The sequence below is a fragment of the Acartia tonsa genome, chromosome 12 (genome assembly GCF_053477335.1).
Source record: "Acartia tonsa isolate MP-2025a chromosome 12, ASM5347733v1, whole genome shotgun sequence".
Lineage (NCBI taxonomy): Eukaryota > Metazoa > Arthropoda > Copepoda > Calanoida > Acartiidae > Acartia > Acartia tonsa.
The window spans coordinates 8565901-8589669 of NC_137271.1; the positions used below are offsets into that span (position 1 = coordinate 8565901).

The 23769-nt window shown below is 33.1% G+C and overlaps 1 protein-coding gene across 5 annotated transcripts in view; it reads left to right on the forward strand.

Annotated features, from left to right (window-relative positions):
- LOC145334306 (uncharacterized) overlaps window positions 1–23769 on the forward strand; it is a 240959-nt gene that overhangs the window by 171875 nt on the left and 45315 nt on the right. For all 5 annotated transcript variants that reach the window (XR_013884802.1, XM_080179711.1, XM_080179712.1 and 2 more), the window contains exons 49-52: window positions 16343–16394; window positions 18491–18570; window positions 19105–19199; window positions 19797–19966. Coding sequence is in view for 4 of the 5 variants with exons in the window: in XM_080179711.1 (XP_080035837.1) it covers window positions 16343–16394; window positions 18491–18570; window positions 19105–19199; window positions 19797–19966 (397 nt within the window). In the remaining variant the exon portion in view is untranslated. The remainder of the gene's footprint in view (window positions 1–16342; window positions 16395–18490; window positions 18571–19104; window positions 19200–19796; window positions 19967–23769) is intronic.

Below are 23769 nucleotides of genomic sequence, written 5' to 3' on the forward strand. Positions count from 1 at the left end.
TAGGGGGTGGGACACCCCCAACCCCCCCAAAAACAAAAAAAATTCCCCCCATTTTTTTTTTTTTTTTTTTTTTTTTTTTTTTTTTTTTTTTTGTAGAATAATTCTTTTGTAGAAATATTCTTTTGTAGAAGAATTCTTTTGTAGAAGATTTCTTTTGTAGAAAATTTCTTTTGTAGAAGATTTCTTTAATTCTTCTTATTTTTTTTTTTTGAATTTTTTTTGTTGTCATCTCTTGGGGCAAAGCCCCTAGAGGCTAGGGGCGAAGCCGCTAGTGTATTAATATTGTAAACAAGGATTTTCGCGGAAAAAAAAATTATTTATTTGAAGGTTCGATGCTATTCTCTATGTCTGTCCGACCGTCCAACGTATTCGTCTTTGTTAGTTTAGACTTTTGTTCAGATATTTTGTAGGACTATCTTTTTATGTACAAAGGAAGTTGGGAAAACGAAATTAGAGATACAGAAAATTAGATAAAAAGGGGGGGGGGGGGGAGATAAAGATATGTGAGAAATAACAAAAAAAATTTCATAAATTGTAGAAAGATGTATATTTTGTCTTCTAAATTTGAGTGTTTGCCCTGAAATTGCCAGTTTTAAAAAAATTTAAAGAGAGGGGTATTTTTGTTTATTTAATACTTAGGTTTTATTAGTAGCATAGGTGAAAAAATGAAAACTAATTGTTTCATAAATAAGTAGGGATTTCAGTGCTCTATAATAACTTTGTGTATGAGTGGCATTCTGCCTTTGCTGGATTGTAAATATAAAAGGGTAGAAGGGTTTGTTTATTTAGTTTTAGCATCAATATCATTTTTCGATAATATTTACAAGCTACCAAAGGACAAATTTCGCAGCAACTCGCACTGGGGGTTGCTGATACCCCTCTACACCCACCTTCTGCACGCCACTGCTTCGAAGTTTAAATTTTATAGTCCATTTTCCAGTCCCTGTACCCTAGCATACAATTGAATTAAAAAGTGGAGTAATGCTAGAAGCAATTAAAATAGATTCAAAATAAAATAAACTTCTACTTTTATATTTAATGTATTCGCTGACTTTCAAATATTTAAAGTGTTAAGAAACATGGATGGAGGGGACATTGGACTGTTTATTACTTTAGTCCACCAATTTATACAATACAAGTTTCTTATTCATTGGCTTAACAACTTTGGAGACTTCTATTAATTTTTGATTGGTTGGTTTAATTAGATAAGTGTCCAAACGTTTGATCAACTAATTTTGATCTACAGAAGGATAAACTTATGTATCATCATTGGTGATGAACATCAATTTATCGGCCATTGTCTTATCCCTTTAGATACCTGGTTTATAACCCGTGTAGATAAAGGGTTTAATACAAGGTGTCTTCTAAAAAATTAACAAAAGTGAAAAAGTATATTTAATTTTTTATTTTCGTGTCAGTAGTCAACTGTCAATAAAGCTATAAAAGAAATGTATATTATTGTGAATAATTTTATACATATTAAAGAATATACCTACATACATCCAAATAAAATAAAAATAAGTTTTGAAAATGATGCTATAAAATCAGATGATATATAACTGTCAAAATAAACCACCAAGAACCGGCGGCAAAATGTAGCTGAATCGTACCATAAAATGTACTGAAAGTGAAACAAGAAACCCACCTGGAAATGTTGATAGAATCTGGTTCAGAAACTCACCGATAGATGGTGTCATCCAAGTCCACTAAACCTAGGTTTTTAAGTCAATTAAAAAAAAACTTCCCCCTTCCCCTTGCATTATAATAAGTCTTTTTCCAGTATGGCTTCGAAACCGATGAATATCCGCTGGATTAGAACCGGTTCTCATAAAAATCATAGAATTAATACCAGTTTTGTTGACCCAAAGAGGGTTGTAATTTAATTTTTTGAAAATTTTATTATCCGCGGAAAGCTGTCTATAATACGATGCGATAAATAACTTTACTAATCAACCCTACAAATTGTTAAACCTTTAGCATTTTACGAGATCATACTGGACACACGCACATCAAACTACTTTTAATATGTATTTAGGCTATTTAAAATTAACAGGTGTTAAAAAAATAAATGAAAAAACTGTTAAATGCCCAAAAAGCATTCTCTGCCTATAATTTTAAAATGGTGGTTTAAACGTTTCTTCAAAGTAGATAAATATTTATTATAGCATAATTCAAATTGTATCATATTTAAGTTATTGGGGGGGCCGGGGGGGGGGGGGGATAAGATTAGATTATGTATTTTTTGTCAATTTTGTTCTACAAATTGGCTTTTCAATGTCGTTTCTTATTAGTCCGCAACAGGTTTTATGCTATTTTTTCCGATGGAATGAATCTTCTTAACAGAAGTAATAATAGAATAAGGACCCTTCTATCAACAACAACCCCCCCTCAAAAAAAAATAAGATTTGCAGCTTCTCTATAAATATCTCTATAAAGTTCGCAAAACCTTAGATGACAAAATATAGCGCAACTGTAGGAACAGTTTGAAGATTTGTCAAATATACGACCACCATTTTTTTATTCTGTGAATTCAATTTTAAAAGGAAACTAGAAAAAAGCTTTTTTGTCTTGGTTAGGAGTCAGATTTACTAAAGTAATGTACCTTTTTTCTGTCCTTTTTTTCATCAAACTATATATTAGATTCAGCAATATTTATTTACCGCATCGTATTATAGACAACTTTCCGCCGATATTAAAATGAAAAATTATTAGATGGAAACCAGTTTTGTTAGCCTACAGGTTCCAAAGACTTGGGGTAACAAAACTAGTATTTATATTATGATTTTTATTTCAATATTTGTGGAAAATTTCTGTAATACGATGCTATACATGATTTTTCTGTAGGACTGACAACCGGTTCTAATCTAGCGGATATTAATCGGTTTCGAAGACATAATGGAGAGATTATACATGAATGGCTCCTAAACTAAGATTGTCTTTTTTTTCTGCTCGCCATTTTGTAGTTGGACATCACTTAACTAAATTTGTTTGTTTACAGTTAATTCTTTTTATTTGTGTTCGGGGATTTATCCCTTTGGTTACAAGGATAGAGCAATGGTTATTAATAGATAGAGAGGGGACAATGGGCTGTTAAGTCTCCAAAGTTTTAAAACAACGTTTTCTTATTAGTTGGCTTAGCAACAATGGGTACTTGCTGAATTTTGATCGGTTGATTCATTCAGTTGTGTGTCCAAGCGTTTTAACCACTTATTGTAATCTACAGAAGAGATATTTTTGTGTATCATCGTTGGGGTTGTACATCAATTTATCGGCCCTTGTCTTATCCCTTCAGATCTCATGTGTTATTTACATTAGGTATATTTTATTAGTTGTGTTTTTTAGTAAATTTTTTATAAAATATTGACTATAAAAAAAACATTGAAGTTCCCTTCCTAAACCCATCGCGATGCTTCGCCCCTCCAGCCTTCGCCTTCCTTCTGCCTCCGCCCTTCTTCTTCCGCCTCCTATTGGCGAACTCGCCACTCCGTCGCCGACAAGCGCGGCTGCCCGCCATTTCCCGCCGTCCCGCAAGGTCTCCGCCAAATCTGACACCTCTGATGAAGGACGTGCGGGCAGTTTGTCGCCGGAAACGGCGCCGCGAAATCAGCGAAATATCAAGACGTTCCGCAAGATTTCAACGGCTGCTGCGAAAATTAAGCCCGCCGAAAATGGCGACGAAAAGTTGCAGAGAAAGATATCGGCGAATTGTGGCGGTAATTCGACGCCTACGGCGGCTACAAAATGTGCAACTAGAAAAAAGAGCGCGGAGAAAGGTAATTTTTAACGTACTAACAAACAGTTGTTTATAGAGTAGCTATGCGACTTAATAATTGTTATTTATCGCATCGTATTATAGATAGCTTTCCGCGGATATTAAAAAAATTTAGACTAACCTGTTTTTTTTAGCCCCGATGGGCCAAAGATCTGGGCTTTAAAAAACTAGCATTGAATTTATGATTTTTATTTTGATATTCTTGGTTTATTGAGTGTAATACTATGCTATTCATGATTTTTCAGTATGGCTGAGCACCGGTTCTTATTCAGCGGACCTTAATCGGTATCGAAGCCATGATAGAAATATATTTTTGACCTTTACGTATATAAATGTAAAGTTTGAAAATTAAACTAGGACTAAGTCGTTCATAAATAGCGTAGTAATATCAAACTAGCATTTTTAAAAATTTTCAATGTATGATAGATATTGTCAACAAATCACCAAATAAAATCTATTTTAGTTTAATTGACTTCTATCTATTACCAAGCAAGCATTAAATTAACTACTCATGTTACTAATAAACTAACAAACAGACAAACCACAGGTATAAAGTAGCTAACCTTCTAATAAGACTATATATCATAATTTTGACGTAGGGGTTCTGTTAAAAATTAAAATTTGATATATTTTATTGTTAATTCTGATAGATGGATTAAGTTTGAAGAAAGGTCATTTTTAAAAACTATATCGATCATAAAAACGTTGAAAAACAAGAAAATTTGTGTTCACATGTATCTTAGTAATAAAAAAGATAACAGTGTAATTGAAACAATTGAAGAACAATTTAAATACTAAATAATTGTATTAAAAGAGAAATGTAAAAAAAAGATATGGTCTTTTAAAAAATACATTCTAAACTAGTAAACACCCTCCCACTGATATCATCTCCTAAAAGTTCTTTTTGATATCTTATTTGATAATCTTTATTTTTGGATAATAAACAAAAAAATATAATATTCTTATTTGGGGAATAGTCCCTTTCGTAACATCGCTCCATAAGGGGTGATTCGTCGTATTTTTAAAATGGCTTTTTATAGGTTAGGTTATATTGGGTTGGGTGATTGCCCCACAGGGTTAGGTAATTGGCCCCGCAGGGTTAGAGCCCCCCGCAGGGGCTAGAAATAGGAGAAAAGCTACTGTGAAAAATACGAAGAATCGCCACAAAGTGACTATACTTCTTATTTGTTGTTCATAAGTAGCGAAGCACATGGAAATCATGGAAAGACTAATGAACGGAATTACGGACGGAAAGACATATATTTACAGTGAATTACAAAATAGCTTCGCTACTACAAAAAAGATGTTTTTTTTTCTTATTTTCAGTTATTATTTTGTGATTTTTAATTTAATATTAGTAGAAAATTGTCTGTATACATAATTTTTCAGTATGAAAGGTTCTAATCCAACAGATATAAAACGGTTTCGAAGAAACTTGATATGTATTAAATTGGTATTTTTCCTTTTTCAGGTAAGATTAACCACGAACACACTCGTACATTAAGAGTGTATGTATGTAAATATTTAAAGATGGTTCAAACATAGAAGACCGGTAACGTTAACCACTCCAAATTGGTGGCATTATAATGACATTCGATTTTGAGGATGTTTGATTTCTACTAAATACATCATATAAAATGACCATAGCTCACATATTTTGACATGTCTATTGTTATAAGTAATGTTATTTGTGTCAAAAATAATATTAACCAAAAGTGGTCCTGACTGATATTTTATCGACAAAACGATTTTTTAATTATATGAACGCTTGGTGAGATAAAAAGCTAAATGGGAATTTTGCGGCCAAAACATACAACAGTCTAGTGCACAATAGCATGCTCATTTTTTGTTTAATCAGATACGGCATTTTAAAGAATCCTGTGTTTAAAGGAGCAGAAATTTTAAAGGGAAAATAAGTTTTCCTAAGACGAAATATACCCAGCGGGTTAAAAATAATTATATGATTATACATATAGAGTAGCTGCGCCCTAAAAGAAGCAACGGTATCTTTTTTGGTTATGATATTCAACAGGGAGGAAGGAAGGGTACAAAGCCGGAATAATTTTTTCAAAGTCTTCTTTCTCAAAATATATACTAGTTACTGAAGGCAAAATTTACGCCTTGATTTTGGGGGAAGATTAATTTAACGTTAATTGTTCCCTCCCTGAATAATGGATATCAAATGATGAATGGTTGAGCTGGAAAACTATCAAATTACAGGGATTGGACAATGGATGATAAATAAAAAAAAGTCCCCAAAATACGTAAGTGTAAAATATGCCCCACATGAGCTGGTAAATATTAATTGTAAAAAAGGGTTGAAGATTGATTTATTTGTCATTACCCACCTTGAAAAAAATAATTTGGGGTACATTCATAAACGCAAAAGAAATCTATTTCAAAATAAGCATTAATAAAACCCGTTACCCATACATGATTTAATAGTAGGGATCTTAAGGGATAGAGCAATAGTCGAAAAATTAATGGACATCCCCAATTAAGATACACAAAATTACCCGTGTGTAGAATATAATTAGGGGTTGTAACTAGGGTTGGGCCGGATATCCGGTGTGGCCGGATATCCGGCCATTTTCAATATCCGGCCGGTTACCGGATATTGAAACTATCCGGCCGGATATCCGGCTCTATAATTTTTTTTACTTTACACCAAAAATCTCTGTTTTTTTAAATCTTAAATGGCTCTAATTTTCTTATTATTGAAGCTAGAAGAACACTTTTTCTGAATAAGTTTAACTTTATGTAAATTTATATAAGATTTCTGAAGAAATTTTTTTTACTACTTTAATATCTGGTAATTTGGCCGGTTATCCGGCCGGATATCCGGTAATTTGGCCGGATAACCGGATATTTGCCGGATATTCGGCGTTGGCCGGATAACCGGATATTTGCCGGATATTCGGCGTTGGCCGGATATCCGGCCGGTTACCGGATATCCGGCATTTGAAATCAGCCGGATATCCGGTATCCGGCCAAAAAAGTATCCGGCCCAAGCCTAGTTGTAACCTTTTGACTCTCAGATGAACCAAATAATCAAATCAAGTACTGAAAGTTGTTAAGCCAAAAGATATAAAAAAAACATAAAAAACTTGGGGACTGGTGTAAAATATAGACCATTGTCCCCTCCCTTAGTAATTAGAAAGAAACTTTATTTGAATTTTTTAAAACATGAATTGCATTAATTGATTGATATTATTGGGCTATTTGGTGTAATTTATTTTTAACTAGCTGCTACGACCTTAGCATCTAGGTGTTTTGTAGCAGAGGGAGGCTAAAATAGAATAGCCCAAAACCATCACAGAAACTATACGAAGTTTACCTAACATAGAGATCCTAATCGGTTTAGTAGGTGTTGAGGTCTTACTACTTTATATAATAGGATTGAATAATATGAAATTGGTATCTCTTCCGATATAATACTAAATTGCTATTTTTATCAGCTTTCTATGGCTGTGCTACTTTTGTTCATAAATTTGCGAGGTATTGTTTGAAAACCTTATTATTTTTCATTATCCTTAGACTTTATACCAGGCAGAAAAGGAAAATTTATTTACCCATTACACAATTCAAACTTTCAGACAAATGTTGTACAATCAAAGGATTGGTAATTTTTTTTATAGGGTATCACTTTATGTTAAAACTAGCAGCTTCGCCCCTAGCCTCTAGGGGCTTTGCCCCAAGAGATAGTAAAAAAAAGTTAAGGTGAAATTCGTAAAAAAAAAAATAAGAAGGACCAGGGATATCTCCTAGGGGGGTGGTTTTTTTTTTTTTTTTGTTGGGGGGGGGTTGAGGGTGTCCCACCCCCCAGGAAAATAGCCTAAAACCATCACTGGACCAGTAGGTATAATCCCTGAAAAGTAGAGCCCAATCGGTTAAGCAGTTACTGAGATCTTAAGCTTCAGACGGACAGACAGACAGATAGACATCGTTCTATTTTGTATTATAGATTACCTGAGGGAGGAAAAATTGGGCTGTTTATTTCCCTAGTCCCCAAAGTTTTAAAATAAAGTTTTCTTATTCGTTTGCTTAACAACTTTGGGGTCTTTTATTGAATTTTTATTGGTTGGTTCATAAAGTTGAGTGTCTAAACCACAAATTGTAATATATTCTACAGAAGGGGTAAGGTTGTGTATGCAAATCTAATTATTGGCCATTGTCTTATCCCTGTAGATCCCTGTAATTTACCTATCCATATTGCTAGGAATAAAAATTATTGGTGTGTCTCAACGCCCACGTTTCTTTTGTCCGTAATAATAATTCAATGATTTTTTATGTTCATTCGAAATTACCAAAAAAATGCCAAATGTCATCTGAAAAATATGTCCAAAAATTGAAGATAAATATAACAAATGTTCAAAGTAGGAGTGCAAATCTATTAAATTGATTTACAAACCGTTCTTCCTCCCCATTACTGCCAAAAGCAGAATCTTACTTAGGCTTTTAATTAAGGGGGGGGGGGAAGTTCTGACACATTTGCGTAAACGGTGAGTATAGGCTTTATCTTTGGACTGAGAGGATAGGTTATTAGGGATAAAATCATTCTTATATGACGAATTTCCCCCAGATTTAAGATTTTTTGGATAGGCCTCCAGGTTCCGGAGCTCCAGGCCTCCAGGTGGTCTCTGTACAGGTAAAATTGAAAAAATAAATTTTTTTTTTTAAAGTTACAGGTCAACTTATAAAACAAAATATGCATCTTTTTTAATATTATTCACATATTTGAAGAAAAAATATGCATATTTTGTTTTATAAGTTGATTTTTAACTTAAATTTTTTTTTATTTTTTTTTCATTTTTACCTGTACAGAGACCATCTGGAGGCCTGGAGCTCCGGAACCCGGAGGCCTATCCAAAAAATCTTAAATTTGGGGGAAATTCATCATATAAGAATGATTTTATCTCTAATAACCTATCCTCTCAGTCCAAAGATAAAGCCTATACTCACCGTTTACGCAAATGTGTCAGAACTTCCCCCCCCCTTAATTGTTTGTTTGGTTAATTTATTAAATTGTGCATGATTAAAGACGCTTGCAGCAGATATAATTAACTTATTTTTTGCTTTTTTATTGCTGTTTGCTTATTAAAGTAAAAGGATAGAGGGGACATGAGCTATATGTAATTCGACAACAGAGTGTGGACGCATTGCCGACTTTCAATCAGGTCTTTGAATATCAGCCAATAGCGTCGGAAATATAAACACAGCCAATTCGCTATAAAAGAGCAGAAATTTGCTAGCAGACGAAAAAGGTTCCATCACTTGGGCCAGGTAGTTAACTGGTATATACATCAGTACTTATACATTTATTGTTTGCTCAAATGTAAAAACGCTTTTATAAACGTCTCAAGCCGCAAAAGCAACTCTATGAATTTTAAAGTTTTATAATGGCTCAGTATTACACCAGCATTTAGGCATAGGCTAGGCAGTTTTTACAATTTTTTGTTACTGTTCATTTTTACTATAGGACCTACCTAAATTATTGAATAATGCCCGCAGGGTCATTTATAGGGCTGGGTTTGATAGGCATTATGATACTAGTTGCTGTTTCCATAGAATCTAGTGAATGGTAGGCATTTTAGTATACCTAAAATATCCCAAGAATTAAAAAAGCCTGAAACTAGCCCTAAAATTGAATTACGATCGGTTTAGTGATTCAAAGACAGTATTACTGTATATAAGAATAGCGGCTACGCCCCTATCATTTAGTGGATCTGTATTCAAAGGTATAGAGAGGGGCTGTAAAATATAGCTCAAAACAATCCAAGACTTAAATCTAAAAATAAAATAGCTTAGAACTTTAACAGGGCCTAGGTGAAGCCTACCTAAAACAGAGAACCCAATTGGATTACTAGTTATGAAATCTTAAGCTTCAGACATACCTTTATATTATATTTGGGGTAGCCAAGAAAAATAGCTTAAAACCACCCAAGGACGGATATAAAGTTTCCTTAGAAAGTACATATAATTTGGACCAGCCATTCCCGAGATATTTAGTTCTAGGCAAAAAACCTTTTCTACTTTATGTAATAGGATGGCATGTTGAATCTAATGAACTAGGCTAATATTTTTAATATTAATTTAATCATTACCCTCGAATTATGCCTAACTGTACCTAATAAATAATTTTTTCGCCTTTTTACTTTAACAAAGGCAATAAATTCATGTCCACATATAGGGCCTTTTAAGGTTTTTAACTATTTTACGAGAGGGTATCACCTCCCTCCCAAGAGAAATTTACCTTAGAAAATAAAGGTTTACCCCCCCCCCTCGAATTTATAATTTTAAAACTAAAATTTGAAATAGGGGTGAGGTCTAAATCTACACCCCTTTCCCCGCCAACCTCAAGTGCCATCAGGAGGCCTCTAGGGGCGAATCGGCTTGTTCATGAAAAGTGAAGTTTTCAAGAACGAAAACTATCATAACTGACTAACAAAAAAATTTTCTAGGTACTTTTTAATGACATGGATTGCTTTTAACTTAATTTACCCTAGTTAGTTAATGAGTAGTAGCTGCAATAATAAGAAAGGCACATATTCCTATAAGTAGCGCAGCTCTAGCATGCATACTTCATTTAAGATAAAGCTTTCGCTGATTTTTATGAATGCTTCGAGTTCATTTATTTTCAGTTTGTCCTTTTTGTTAATCTGAATACAAGTACCTATAAATGCTAAGAAGATAAAGGGGCCCGAATTTTAAGCATATAATGATGTGTGTGTGTGTGTGTGTGTGTGTGTGTGTGTGTGTGTGTGTGTGTGTGCAAGTGTATGCATAGTGCTAAACACTTCTTTACATAATTCACAATAGTATCCTATTTATTGGATTCAAATGTTCCTGACAACCCCCCCCCCCCTTATGAAACAAGCATGAAAAAAATCCTTAAAAGCTTAACATATTGTAACAATAACTAATGTAGAGTAGATATTTTATTGCATGTTTTCCAATTATTATAGGAATCACCATTTAAAAGTCATGATAAGTGAACAACTACAACACCAAAAAATATTCAATAAATACCTGGTTCTAAAATGATATCAAGTATAGATATTAAATCCAGATAACTATCTCGACCTAGTGTTGGGGACCTTTTCCGTCTTCTAGCAAATTGCTTTCTGCTCTTTTGAAGCCACCTACTTTCCGACACTATTGGCTGACATTCAAAGACTGGAAAATCTGAACAGGGTTCAAGGAGTGGGGACATACAGTTATTTAACCCCTCCCCCTCTATATTACTTTAATATATCAACCATCACCCTGATATTTTTCATGTCTTGCTAAATCCCCCTGATTTTTAGTTTTTGAGTTCCCCACTTAGAAATATTTTTTTTTTGTGTGCTCGTGGGAGGGGTGGAGGGACATTATACACCGAATGTAAATTACAAATCTCACACCCAAGTTGTTAAATAATAATACTTCAGATAAAAAAGCAACGAGAGAAAAAAAGAACGTGCACTACGCACGCACTCACGGTGCAGGGGATATGAAAAAGCGCGCTTCAGTTTTCTAAGGGAGAGAGGAGGGACATTGGGCTGTTTATTACACCAGTCCCCCAAAGTATTTTAATAACGTTTTTTTTTCGTTGGCTTAACCCTACTGGAATTTTGATTGGCTTGTTCTTCAAGTTGAGTGTCCAAACGTTTCAATCACTAATTGTAATCTACAGAAGGGATGATTTTATTTAATAACATTGGGGATATACATCAATTGGTCAGCCAATGTATTATAACTTTAGATCCCTGTTAAAAAACTGTTTTTTCTGCCCGTATACCCATCTGTTTATTTCTGACGTGCTTATAACAAGATGAATTCATTTTAGGCGTTTGGACACACACACACATACACACACACATTCATAACAAGGACAATTATGTCCATAAACAAGATTAAAGAGCAAATATTGAAAAAATAATGTTTTTTCTCACCTACAATGCATTTTTTATTACTTGGCTTTAGAAGTATACTTTAATCTAGTTTTAAATTACTTACTACTAAGTTATAGAGTAGCTCTACTGTAAAAAGATTTTGATTATAATATGACCTAATGTAAACGCATAATTTTGAAGACACCTTTTTGCATATTTTATTTTTAAAAAAAGCATTCTTTTTAGTGCAGCTGCTCTATAATTAGTCCAAACCAGTATATCTTTTTTCAAAACTTTTAATGAATTGTTTTTTGGTGTAAATAATTTGTTAAGATTTATTTTTGATGTTTCTTAAAATAAGCATTGAAAGGTATAAAATTTAATAATAGGAATTTAAACACCTCGAAATTACTCGTTACCAATAACAAGTTAATTGAAAAAATGTTAAAGATTAGAAAACAATAGTTAATCAAAACATTGACTTTATAATTACAAATTATTAAGATACTAGCTGCAACGCTCCTAGAGGGCCTTTATTCGCATGGGCATATGGAAGCTAGAAAAAATAGCTTAAACCCAACCCAAGACTTAATCTGAAAATAAAATTGCCCTAAACCATTACATGATCTTTGTGAAGCTTGCCTAATATAGAAAAACTAATCGGTTCAGTAGTTATTCAGATCTTAAGCTTCAGATAAAAAAAAATCTTGCTACTTACAAATTATTAAGTTTAAACATATAAAAATTGCAACAAAAATTTTGCACTTTTGAGATAATTTTTTATGTGCTATTTTACTTGTCATTTAATTTTGATTCTACTTGGAATGTAAAACATACCAGGGATCTAAAGGTATAAGACAATGGTCAATAAATTGATGTACATCCACAATGAGGATACAAAAAACTACCCCTTCTGTAGATTAGAATTAGTGGTTGAAACGTTTGGAAACTCAACTAGATGAACCAACCAATAAAGATACAACAAAAGCCCAAGTTTGTTAAGCTTACAAATAAGAAAACGTTATTTTAAGACTTTGAGGACTAGTGTATTGTACAGCCCATTGTACCCTCTCTCCCTGAAAACATACCGTTACAATACAATCCTTTCTTTTTAACTTTATTTCTTTTATCATACAATGATACCATTTTTAAAATTTAGCAAAGAGATTTATCTAATAAGTTTAGTTTTAAGCAAGGAGGGAGGGGAAATTGGACTGTAAATTACACTGCTACCCAATGTTTTATAACCATGTTGTCTTATTCATAGCTTTTCAGACAATAATTTTGATGTTCAGAAATAGTTAGTATGTTTATCATTATTGGGGATGAGCATCAATGTATTGTCCATTGTCTTATCCCTTTAGATCCCTGAGTTTCAAGCATTATACAGGAGCATTTATGATATTTTTTGTAAATCAAAATGAAAGTAAGAAAAATCATTTTTTTAATAATAACAAAAGTTTGATTATAATTTTTAATCTTGTGTGAATTAAAGAAGTGGAATGCTTTGACCTATAAACAGGTGCATCTATATTTCAGTCACAAGTGGGGAGAATTGTTTTTTTGAAAATTAAAATCTGTGATGAACGAACTGACCAATAAATGAGTTTTACATTGACAACCTAAATTGACGAGAAATGATCTCCTGTCAATATATCCACGTTTAGAAGAAATTAATGTTTTATTTTAAGTTCTTTATCTATAGTAAATTAATCTTTCTATCTTGTTTACTTTATAGAAATGGGGGGAAGGAAGGGTTGAGGATTAATTTTACCTTCTTTGTTCTCTCCCTTCCCTGGCTAAAATTTGAGGACAATTGTAATTTTATTACCCATGTTATAAAGCAGTCTCAAGACATATGCATTGGTATATTGGTATTTTTATTACTATAGCGATAATTTGTTTTTAATACAGCGCAGCTACTTTATATGTTGGGGGAAGTACGTCCGTTTGTATCAAACGTAAAAAAAACATAATTGACGGTTTATTGTCCTGTTTTAGCTGTGTTACTACTAGTACCATTTATTTTACATTAATGTTAATTATTTTGTAAAATAGAACGATTTGTTTCAAAAATGATAGTTTTTGTTATCAAATATCATCTTATGATTTTTAAATACGTTTAATGTAATACCTTCTCTCTAAATGTTGATATTTTGTTAAATGGGCCATAAATGTTTTTTCTTAAAATGCCATATCACTAAAAGCTGACTTCAACATCAATCGAATAAAAAAATCGCCCATCCCCAAAAACGGCAGTTCTAAAATTAGTGTTCCATTGCTTCAGCTAAAAAAACGTTTTCATAGCAAATTAACGATACTGCTAATATCACATAAGTAATTTGTGACATATTTGCAAAGAGCACCAATTTTTTATTATTGAGAAAAATAGGCCATGCAAAGGTTAAAATATCTTTAACGCTATACCAATAAGTTTGCTTTTTTTGAAGCTTTAACTATTATGAAGGAACGCCCCAAAAATTCTCGGTCGATACGCGTTACAATGAGATCCCGATAAATTGCATATTTTAGGGGCCTCCAAAAATTGTTTTTGAAAACTATGGACAATTACGTCCGTAACAAGTGCAGCAAAAACAATCTCACTACATTACTAAGTATCGCTCTAACCGCTGAATGGATATGGTTCTCCTATATAGGCCACTGGGATTTTATCAACTACTTTGGAGAGAGTACTACTACCCTCCAATGAGAAATTACCCAAGAAAAAGGTAAATTTTGATCTGAAATTTTGCATGAGTAATCCTTGGTGGGTCTATTTTCCCTAAATCGAACAAAAAGTTGGAAAAGTAATGGCTAACGGCTGGCAGCTCAGCCGTTTAGCCATTTTTTGGCTGTTTTCATTGCAAATCTATCATGAAATCTATCTCCAGATATTACTCTTTTATTATTTATATTCTAGCCGGTAGTTGCTCGTACTAGAAATCTAAAAATGAATGTTTTTTTGTCATCTCACATAATTTAAATCAAAAATATGTTTTAAAAAGTTGATTTCTACGTAATTTATGACAGATTTGCCCTAAAAATAGCCAAAAAACAGCTAAACGGCTGAGCTGTTAGCCGTTACTTTTTTAACATTTTGTTCGATTTAGGGAAAGTAGACCTACCAAGGATTACTCATGCAAAATTTCAGATCGAAATTCGAATTCTAAGTGCCATTTATACATTGATTACGAGATGGTTGCATTAAAAAAAAAACCTTAATCCCCCCCCCCCAAAAAAAAAAATATATATAAAAAATTTTGTTGTAATTTTTCCTATCAGAATTTTAAAAAAAAAAGGGGGGGGGGATTCAACTTCCTACAATCTCAAGTGGCCCTAGAGGCCTTTAGGGGCAAATCCACTAGTTTGCAATACAAAAGTACAGAAGTGTCTATCCATCTGATGCTTAAGATCTTTCCAACCATTGGAACAATTGGATTCTGAGGGAAACTTCAAAAAAACTTTAATTGACAGTTGAACGTATGATTTCAATAACTAAATTTTTTGAGCATCCCTAAAAATGTAAAATGCTTCACGGTCAAAGTCAAGATATACCATTTTTTGTTGGGTGCGCATACACTTCTGCAGATGTATCGTACTAAAAAGACATCATACCCGCAAATTATGTCAACAGCACAAATTTTACATTCTCCTTTGTTTCACAATTAACAAATAGCAGTGAACACCAGAAGGAATGAATAGCATGTGGAAATTAATTTGGCTTTTACTTGTTAGAATATTAAAGTAAAAGAAACTGGGGGCATGAGGTATATGTAACTGACCACAAGGCTAGGATCGATTTCGCATGGGATCTATGAAATCAGCTAATAGCGTCGAAAATATAAACACAGACAAGTCCCTACAAAATAATAAAAAGCTATTTGATGTCATGGCAGACGAAAAGAGGATTATCTTAAATACATCTATACTTGTACATTTATTGTTAATTTTTTTGAAATGTAAGAGAGAAAGGGTGAAAGTGGATGTTATTTCAAGAAATAAGTAAGAGAGAATGGGCTGTTAATGACACAAGTCCCCAAGGTTTTATAATAACGTTTTCTTATTCGTTTGCTTAATAATTTTTAATATATTCCGTGGTTTTTGATTTGTCGGTTTATTAAGTTGAGTGTTCAAACGTTTCAACCACGATTTTTTTTCTATAGAAGGGGTAATTTTGTGTATTAACATTGAGGATGTACTTCAATTAGTCGGCCCGTGTCTTATCCCTTTAGATCCCTGAGTGAACACCTATTCCTAATTATTTGCTTTTGTGATTTATAGCGAATAAGAAAGACTTTGTTTATATGTTTATATACGGGATTGAAGGGACACACACTTTATTTGCGGCGAATGCTTGGGCATGGACAAGATTCTAAAGAACAGTAAACTGTAATACAGAAATTCTACTGGAAAAAATATAGAGAAAGATATCATTTTTATATGTATGTGTTCAGAGAATCTGTGTAGAATATTTATAGACTGCGTAGAGACTGTTGCCTGTTTAAAGAGACATAATTAGGGAATTACGTTACTATTAATTGTGGCTATTGATCTCGGTTCTTGTCCTAGGTGGTTGTACTTTTCAGGGAAGCTTTATTGATATTATGTGGTGGCATCCATCTCCCCCTTACTACCTCTTTTATAGGCCAGTACATAGGTTAAAGAACTGGTAAATAATATTTTGTTAATTTTTCAGGTATTTCTGGAGGCCCCAATCCTGTAAAGAAAACCTCAGTCACCAAAACCAGGTACGTCCAAGTTTGTTTGTTTTTTTTTGGGGGGGGGGAGGAGAAGGGTAAAATGAGGTGTTTTAATGGTTTGAGGGGGATGTAATGAGGGGTTTTATCGTTTGAGGGGGGTTAAACACCCCTTTTCTCCCCACCTTGGACGTCTATGACGTCTACAGTAGCGCAGATACTTTATATTCAGGACATGTTAGTCTGCCGTTTGACAGACTTAAATTAAAAATATTTTGCCTAAGACCGGGTTGTATTTTATACCAGGAAAGTTTTTAAAGAAAAAGTAGCAAAAATAATTCAATGAAAGTTGACTTATTACTAATTTGACTTTTAACTATGAAAGATAGATGATTTAAATTCACAAACGTAAATGTTTTACAAACCTAGTATATAAAATTCTTAACATATTATAAATAAAATTGTTAAATAAGGAAGAAAGTAATTATGTATTTAAGATTTATTATCCAAAATTAAGCCATAAAAATTATATAAAAAACATATGTACGTTTAAAATTCACTTGTATTACTAAATTATTCTAATTTTAGAAGCAAAGCAATTCTAGTTCAATTATTTGTTTGTTATTCCTTACTTCGTATATAAATGCTACAAATGCTATAAATGTGGAGAAGCTACTCTATAAGCTATATACGTCTTTCTGTTTTCAATAATGGATAAATTGTCGTCATTATTTAGGTTTAGACATTTATTTCAAAATAAGTAAAAAATTCTAGTAACAACCAGTGTACTTAACGATGAATGTATCATAACTATAGAGTAGCTAGGCTAGTAACATCCTTTGTTATTTAATATTTTTTGTAATTTGCCATTGATAAACAAGTAGTTTTAAGTAAATATTTTTTAATTAAAAAACTTTTTGCATAATAAAGTAAACAAAATATCAAGCACCTAGCATCTTTGAAATTGAAATTTTAAATAATAGTTAATCTGGGAGGGAGGGGACATTGGTCCGTAATTTTTATCGGTACACAAAGTTTTTGGCTTTTGATTGGTTGGTACAAACCAGCAGTTGCACTTATGATTTTCATCTATAGAAGGATTGATTTTGTTAAACACAATTTAGGGTGTTCTAAAACTTTTTGTCCATTGTCTTATCCCTTAAGATTCCTGTTGTTTTAATGCTATATTTATATCTAGCGGCTAAGCCCCTAGAGGCCTCTGGGCGCACTTAAACGGGGGGGGGGGGGGGAGGCAGTATCTATTTAGGTATGGGTGGTACCCTCCCCTAAAATAATTATAAACCTTCCTAGAACCTAGTAGAAGCTACCCTGAGAATCATATCGGTTCAGTGGTTAACGAGAACATTCGGTACACACAAACACAGACCCTACTTTATTATAAGTACTAGCGGCGGCGCCCCACGTATATAGGGGGCTCTGTAGTCAAAGGTGCTGTATAGGATACATACAACTAGACTGAAACCATCCTACAAAAAAATCTAAAATCAAAATAACCTAAAACCATTCCACTTTATTTTAAGGATGATTCTAATAATTAGGCTTTGCTACTATTGGCTATAATTAACCTCGTTATAATTGCATTAATGACAGTGACAAATTAAATCTTTTAACAGAAATTTTGATGTAATATGTAAACACAAAATTTTTAATAGCCCAGCTATTCTATAACTGAGGCATGTCTGTCCGTCCGTCTACTCAACGAACATTATTTAAAGCGTGGTTTAAGTTTTTTTTATAAAAATTTAGTTTTATTTTTTATTTATTTATTTTATTGTTGTTTCTGCGCTACTTTTGGACATTATTATATTATTGTTATAATAAATGATTACACGAAGGAATAATATATTTTTATCTTAACTTTAAAGTATATGTACTTACATTATTATTTGCACCAAATCTAGGACAATACTTTTAAAATGGCTGCGCTCATATTCTGAAATTAAAACCAGGTAGGGAGGAGACATTGGGGTTGTTAATTACACTAGTCCCCAAAGTTTCATGGTAGTGTTTTCTATTTCATTGACCTAACAACTTTTGGGACTTTTATTGAATTTTGATTGGTTGATGTACATCGGCCTTTGTCTTATCCCTTTAGATCCCTGCTAACTATCTATCTATTTGTTTAGCCTGCAGAAGACGACAACTCCGTCAACCGCAACAACAGCGTCCAGAACAACAGCTAATTCAACTTCTAAATCAACTTCAGGCACATTTGATAAAGATAAACCTAAATGATTCAATAGGATATGTCCTTGTCTGTTGTATAGAAGTATAAGAATAGATGTAAAATCTAGACAACTATATGTCCAAATGGTGAGGACCTTCTTCGTCAGTTAGTAAATTGCTTTCTGCTCTTTTATTTATATTTCAGACGCTATTGGCTGATATTTTATAACCTAATTGAAAGTCGGCACAGGTTCTCCATAGATTTCTTGGCAATGTTTGCCTAAATGAAATTTTTACCAGAAAGAGGGGACAATGGGCTGTTTATTACACTAGTCCTCAAAGTATTATAAAAAAAAGATATTCTTATTCGTTGGCCTAACTTTGGGGTATTTACCGAATTTTGATTGGTTGCTTCATTAAGTTGTGAGTTCAAACGTTTCAACCTCTAATTTTAACGTATAGAAGGGGTTATATTGTATTTCATCATTTGGGATGTACATAAATTTATTGGCAATTGTCTTATCCCAGAAATTTTACTGTTTATTATAAACCTTAATCATTATCAAATTCTTAGTGAATCGAGTGTCTACAAACAATAATCGAGTAAATTCGACCTCAACAGTTGAGAACAACAACAGAAAAAATGCCAAAGTTTCACGAGCTTCGAAGGTAAGTAAGACCTCTAAAACGGCAGTCTCTATCTTCCTATAATAGTTATTTATTCCATTGTATTATTGACATCTTTCCGCGGATATTGAAATGATAAATAATGAGATTAAAAAGGTCTGCCTTGCTAGTCAAGAGGGGGCGATGCCAGGGCTATCATCAATATTTGTATTAATTTTACGATTTTTATTCGAATATTTGTGGAAATTTGTCAGCTATACATGATTTTTTTATATGGCTGAGATCCTTTTCTAATCCAGCGGATAATAATTGGGTTTGAAGCCATATTGGATCAAAAAGAATCTTTGTAACAGCTTTCAAATTGTTATGTGCATTTTCCTATTACCTTAATTTTTGTTATGGCAAATCCTAAGACGATTTGGTATAATGGTAAAACTCTTTAACTATCAATGTTCGTGTGTCTGGCTGTCTGAATTCATCATCCTTGGAAAAAAATACGAAATCTATAAATGAGTTTAAGCTGTCGTTTGGGGTCAACACAGAGTAGTATTGATTACATCTGCCCCCCCCCCCCCTCTCCCCCCAAATGTTATTTTTGATTTATTTAGCTTGTTGGTTATACCTTATTCCTGTTTTTAGGTTATCAGCAATAACAACAACAACAATGCTGTTGAGAGTTCCCGGTCACCCCGGTCATCTACAGCGAGCATTGGCGGTCAGGTCGATGCGGTCAACCAACGGTCACGGCCCGGTCACAGCCCGGTTGGGATAGCCAGCGGTCAACCAGACCTACTCAAAGAGACAATAAGGTAAGATATTAGTTCTACATTGTTAGATGTATGACTCTCAGTTTTAAATAGATTTTAATTATTTAATTTTTTGGATTAGAAAGTTGTAGTAAGAACACAAAAATCCTAAAATGAAATATTTATATTTCATCACTTTCTTTAGTGATTACAGTTAAAGCATGCATTAATTGAAAGCAGGGCATTATATTTAAATAATAAAGTAGCAAAACAGTTTCAATTCAGGTTACTTATTCCACCAAAATTAACTTTTCTGAGCTCATAAAATTATCTTTTTGTAAAGTATATAATAAAACAAAGGCAAGTAATTTAATATTCTTTCTTTTAAAATATAATGTACCCGAAAGATTTTTTTTAAAAACAAGGATGATGATATCCATTGAAAGAATATTCAAGAAAATTCGAAAATCCGTTTTAGCAATATTAATAGATCTACAAGTTTGTAAAGTTAAGTCTTTTGTAGCTTATAATGTAGAAAAGAAGCAGCTTTTAAATTTAACAGAAGTTATGAGTTTGGACTGGATAACATATCGACAGAGTGAGTTTTAGAGTAGCTAACAAAGTAAATCGTAAATGTTAAACTTTATTGGATAAAATGTCATGTAATGAAGTTGGAAACTCCCCCCTCCCCCACAACTCTTCTACTGAAAATAAACCCTGTAGTAAGAAGGAGACTGTTTAATTTAAGTAGTAGCTGGAACAGCAGTTTTGATCAAATTCTGGTATAGCGAATTTCTACGATTTTAGAACTTAAATTCGAGGGGGTAATTGGTTCCTCATTTCAGTATAAAAAAGAGGATTCTGGCCTTTATTGGATAATTGGGCATGACAATGACATTTGGAATAATATTTTCTGCCATTTACGTTACCGCAGCTTAGTTAGGTAAAGGAATGGTTTAGAAATAATTTACAGTTAGATACAGAAAAACCTTTCATAGAACAGAAATATATTACTATGTAAAAACCCCTTTTTACCAAAGTAATCCACCTTCATAAAAGATGGGATGAATATTCAATGTGGATTATTAACAATTAGCGGCTGTGCACTTAACATCTAGGGGATCTGTGCTCGAAGGGACAGGGAAGGGCTAGAAAAATAGCTTAAAACCATAAAGACCTAAATTTGAATATAAAATAGTATACATCATATTAGAAGACCTATGTGGAGCTTTTCTGAAATGAAAAACCTGATCGATTCAGTTTTTATTAAGATCTTAAGCTTCAGACAAACCTTAAGATAAACCTTTCTAGTGGAATAGTCCCTTTCGTAACATCGTTCCATAAGGGGCGATTCGTCGTATTTCTAAAATGGCTTTTTATAGGGTATTTTATATTAGGTTAGGTCATATTGGGTTAGGTGATTGCCCCACAGGGTTAGGTAATTGGCCCCCCAGGGACTAGAAATAGGAGAAAAGCTACTGTGAAAAATACGAAGATTCGCCACATAAGGTGCGATGTTACGAAAGGGACTATACCCCTTTCTAGTTTATATAATAAAATAAAAACTTGGGGAGAACAAATTCTCATTCCATCATTACATCCCTGGCTACCACTGAATAAATATATAAAAATTCATCACAATAAAATGTTAAAATATGCTGGAGGCAAAATTTTTGTGAATCTGTAACTTTCAGCGATGAATGGATAGGACAGTTAGGATATAGTTCCTTTCGTGGCAACGCTCCTAAAGAGGCGTTTCTTCGTTTTTTATTTCACAGTAGCATTTCTCCTATTTCTAGCTTCTGCGGGGGGCTCTAACCCTGCGGGGCCAATTGCCTAATCCTGTGGGGCAATCGCCTAACCCAATATAACTTAATATAATCTAAAATTACCTATCAAGAGCCATTTTAAAATTACGATGAATCGCCCCTTAAGGGGCGTTGCCACTAAATGGACTATTCCCGACAATTCTATTGTAAATTATTTTTCCTGTATGTTCTCTAAGATCTCGACAACCACCTTTTTAGGGAAGCTATATATAGGACCTGGGATGGATTTAGGCTATTTATGCCCTTTTGCTAAATACCCTATTAAAATAAGTAAGGGCGCGCGCATCGCTAGTTGACGATATATAAATTAATGTGCTATGATAAACAAAATTACCCTTTAATTCATTAGACAATGTTACCTTGTACATTCTAATCATTATTCTACCTTCATGGATAATTAAACCAGTTTTAATGGCTGCGAATTTCTTTGGCTAATTTCTTTTTCTTTTTTCTATAAATTTGATTCTTTTACTGTTGTCTTTTCTTTTATTAGGAGGGGCATTAAAAAATCATGTTTTCAAAGTAGAGATGTTAAAGATTGGATGTAGAATATACGTGGATATTATGACAGGGGGAAAATTATCGTCAATCTAGGTTGCTATTTGCCCTGTCATAAATTGGTCAGTTCGTTAATCCAGTCAGTTTTTAACATTTAAAGTTGCATGTTATTGATATCTCTTTCAAATATGCCTTGTTTCTAAAAAGCTTTATATATGAGTTTTAGGCTAAGATGAAATATATTTTTTTGTAGCACAACGAAAATTTAGTTTTAGCCTAAATACTGTTGTTAAAATCTCATTTAAGCCTTTTTATGTGTGCGGTTTTTTTAAGAAGCGCAGCTCCTCTATGACATGATATGGGTCACTAAAAGATCATCGTACCCGTACACACAGACACATACTCATTACACACACACACACACACACACACACACACAGTCACAATAGTTGATATATTATATTTAGATACTTTTTACTGTTAATGATTTCTGCATTAATACTGTATTAGTTATTTATCGCATGGTGTTATATACAGCTTTTCGTGAATATTAAAAAAGATGAGAGGTCAAACCAGTTTTATAATCCCCGAGTGGCCGAAGTCTTAGGTCAACAAACCTGTTATCGATTTAATGATTTTTGTCTGTAATACGATGCTATACATAATTTATTCAGCATATCTATAATACAAAGTAGCTTGATGTCTGTCCATCCGTCCGTCTGTCCGTCCGTCTGTCCGTCCGTCTGTCTCTCCGTCCGTCTGAAGCTTAAGATCTCGGTAACCACTGAATCGATTGGATTCTACTCTTCAGGGTATATACCTATTGGTCCTGCGGTGGTTTTAAGCTATTTTCTTGGGGGGTGGGACACCCCCAACCCCCCCAAAAACAAAAAATTCCCCCCCCCATTTTTTTTTTACAAATTTTACGAATTTTACAAAAGGGATAGTTCTACGAAGTGTATTTAAACAGTTAAGGTACTTAGAGTAGTGAACTTTTATATGTCTTAGTAGAATATATTAGGCATTGGATAGATATGATTATATGTTAAAGAATTTTTAACATTGACCAGACCAAACTTCTTTTATTTGACAATATCAAAAAAAGTTAAAGTGATTTGCCACATAAATTACATGAGAATGGTCTTTTTTTTCCAAATATGTATAGCCAAAACACCAATATCAGAGAATCTTTTTCCACATATTTCACAAGAGTTATAAAAAAATTGAACAGGGGTTCCCCTTGGGACAAGTTACTTAAAAAACATAAAAAATAACATCCGGTTCATTATAGGACAGGTTTTCTATAGATTCTTTTTAAAAAATATAGAAAACCGTCCGGTTTACTTACAATATACACATTATCTCACGCGGAAATACCAACTAACCATACAACATATATATATATATATAAAGACCATTCTCATGTAATTTATGTTGCAAATCACTAACTTTTTTAGATATTGTCAAATAAAAAAAGTTCGGTCAGGTCAATGTTAAAATTCTTTATCACAATCATATCTATCCAATGCCTAATATATT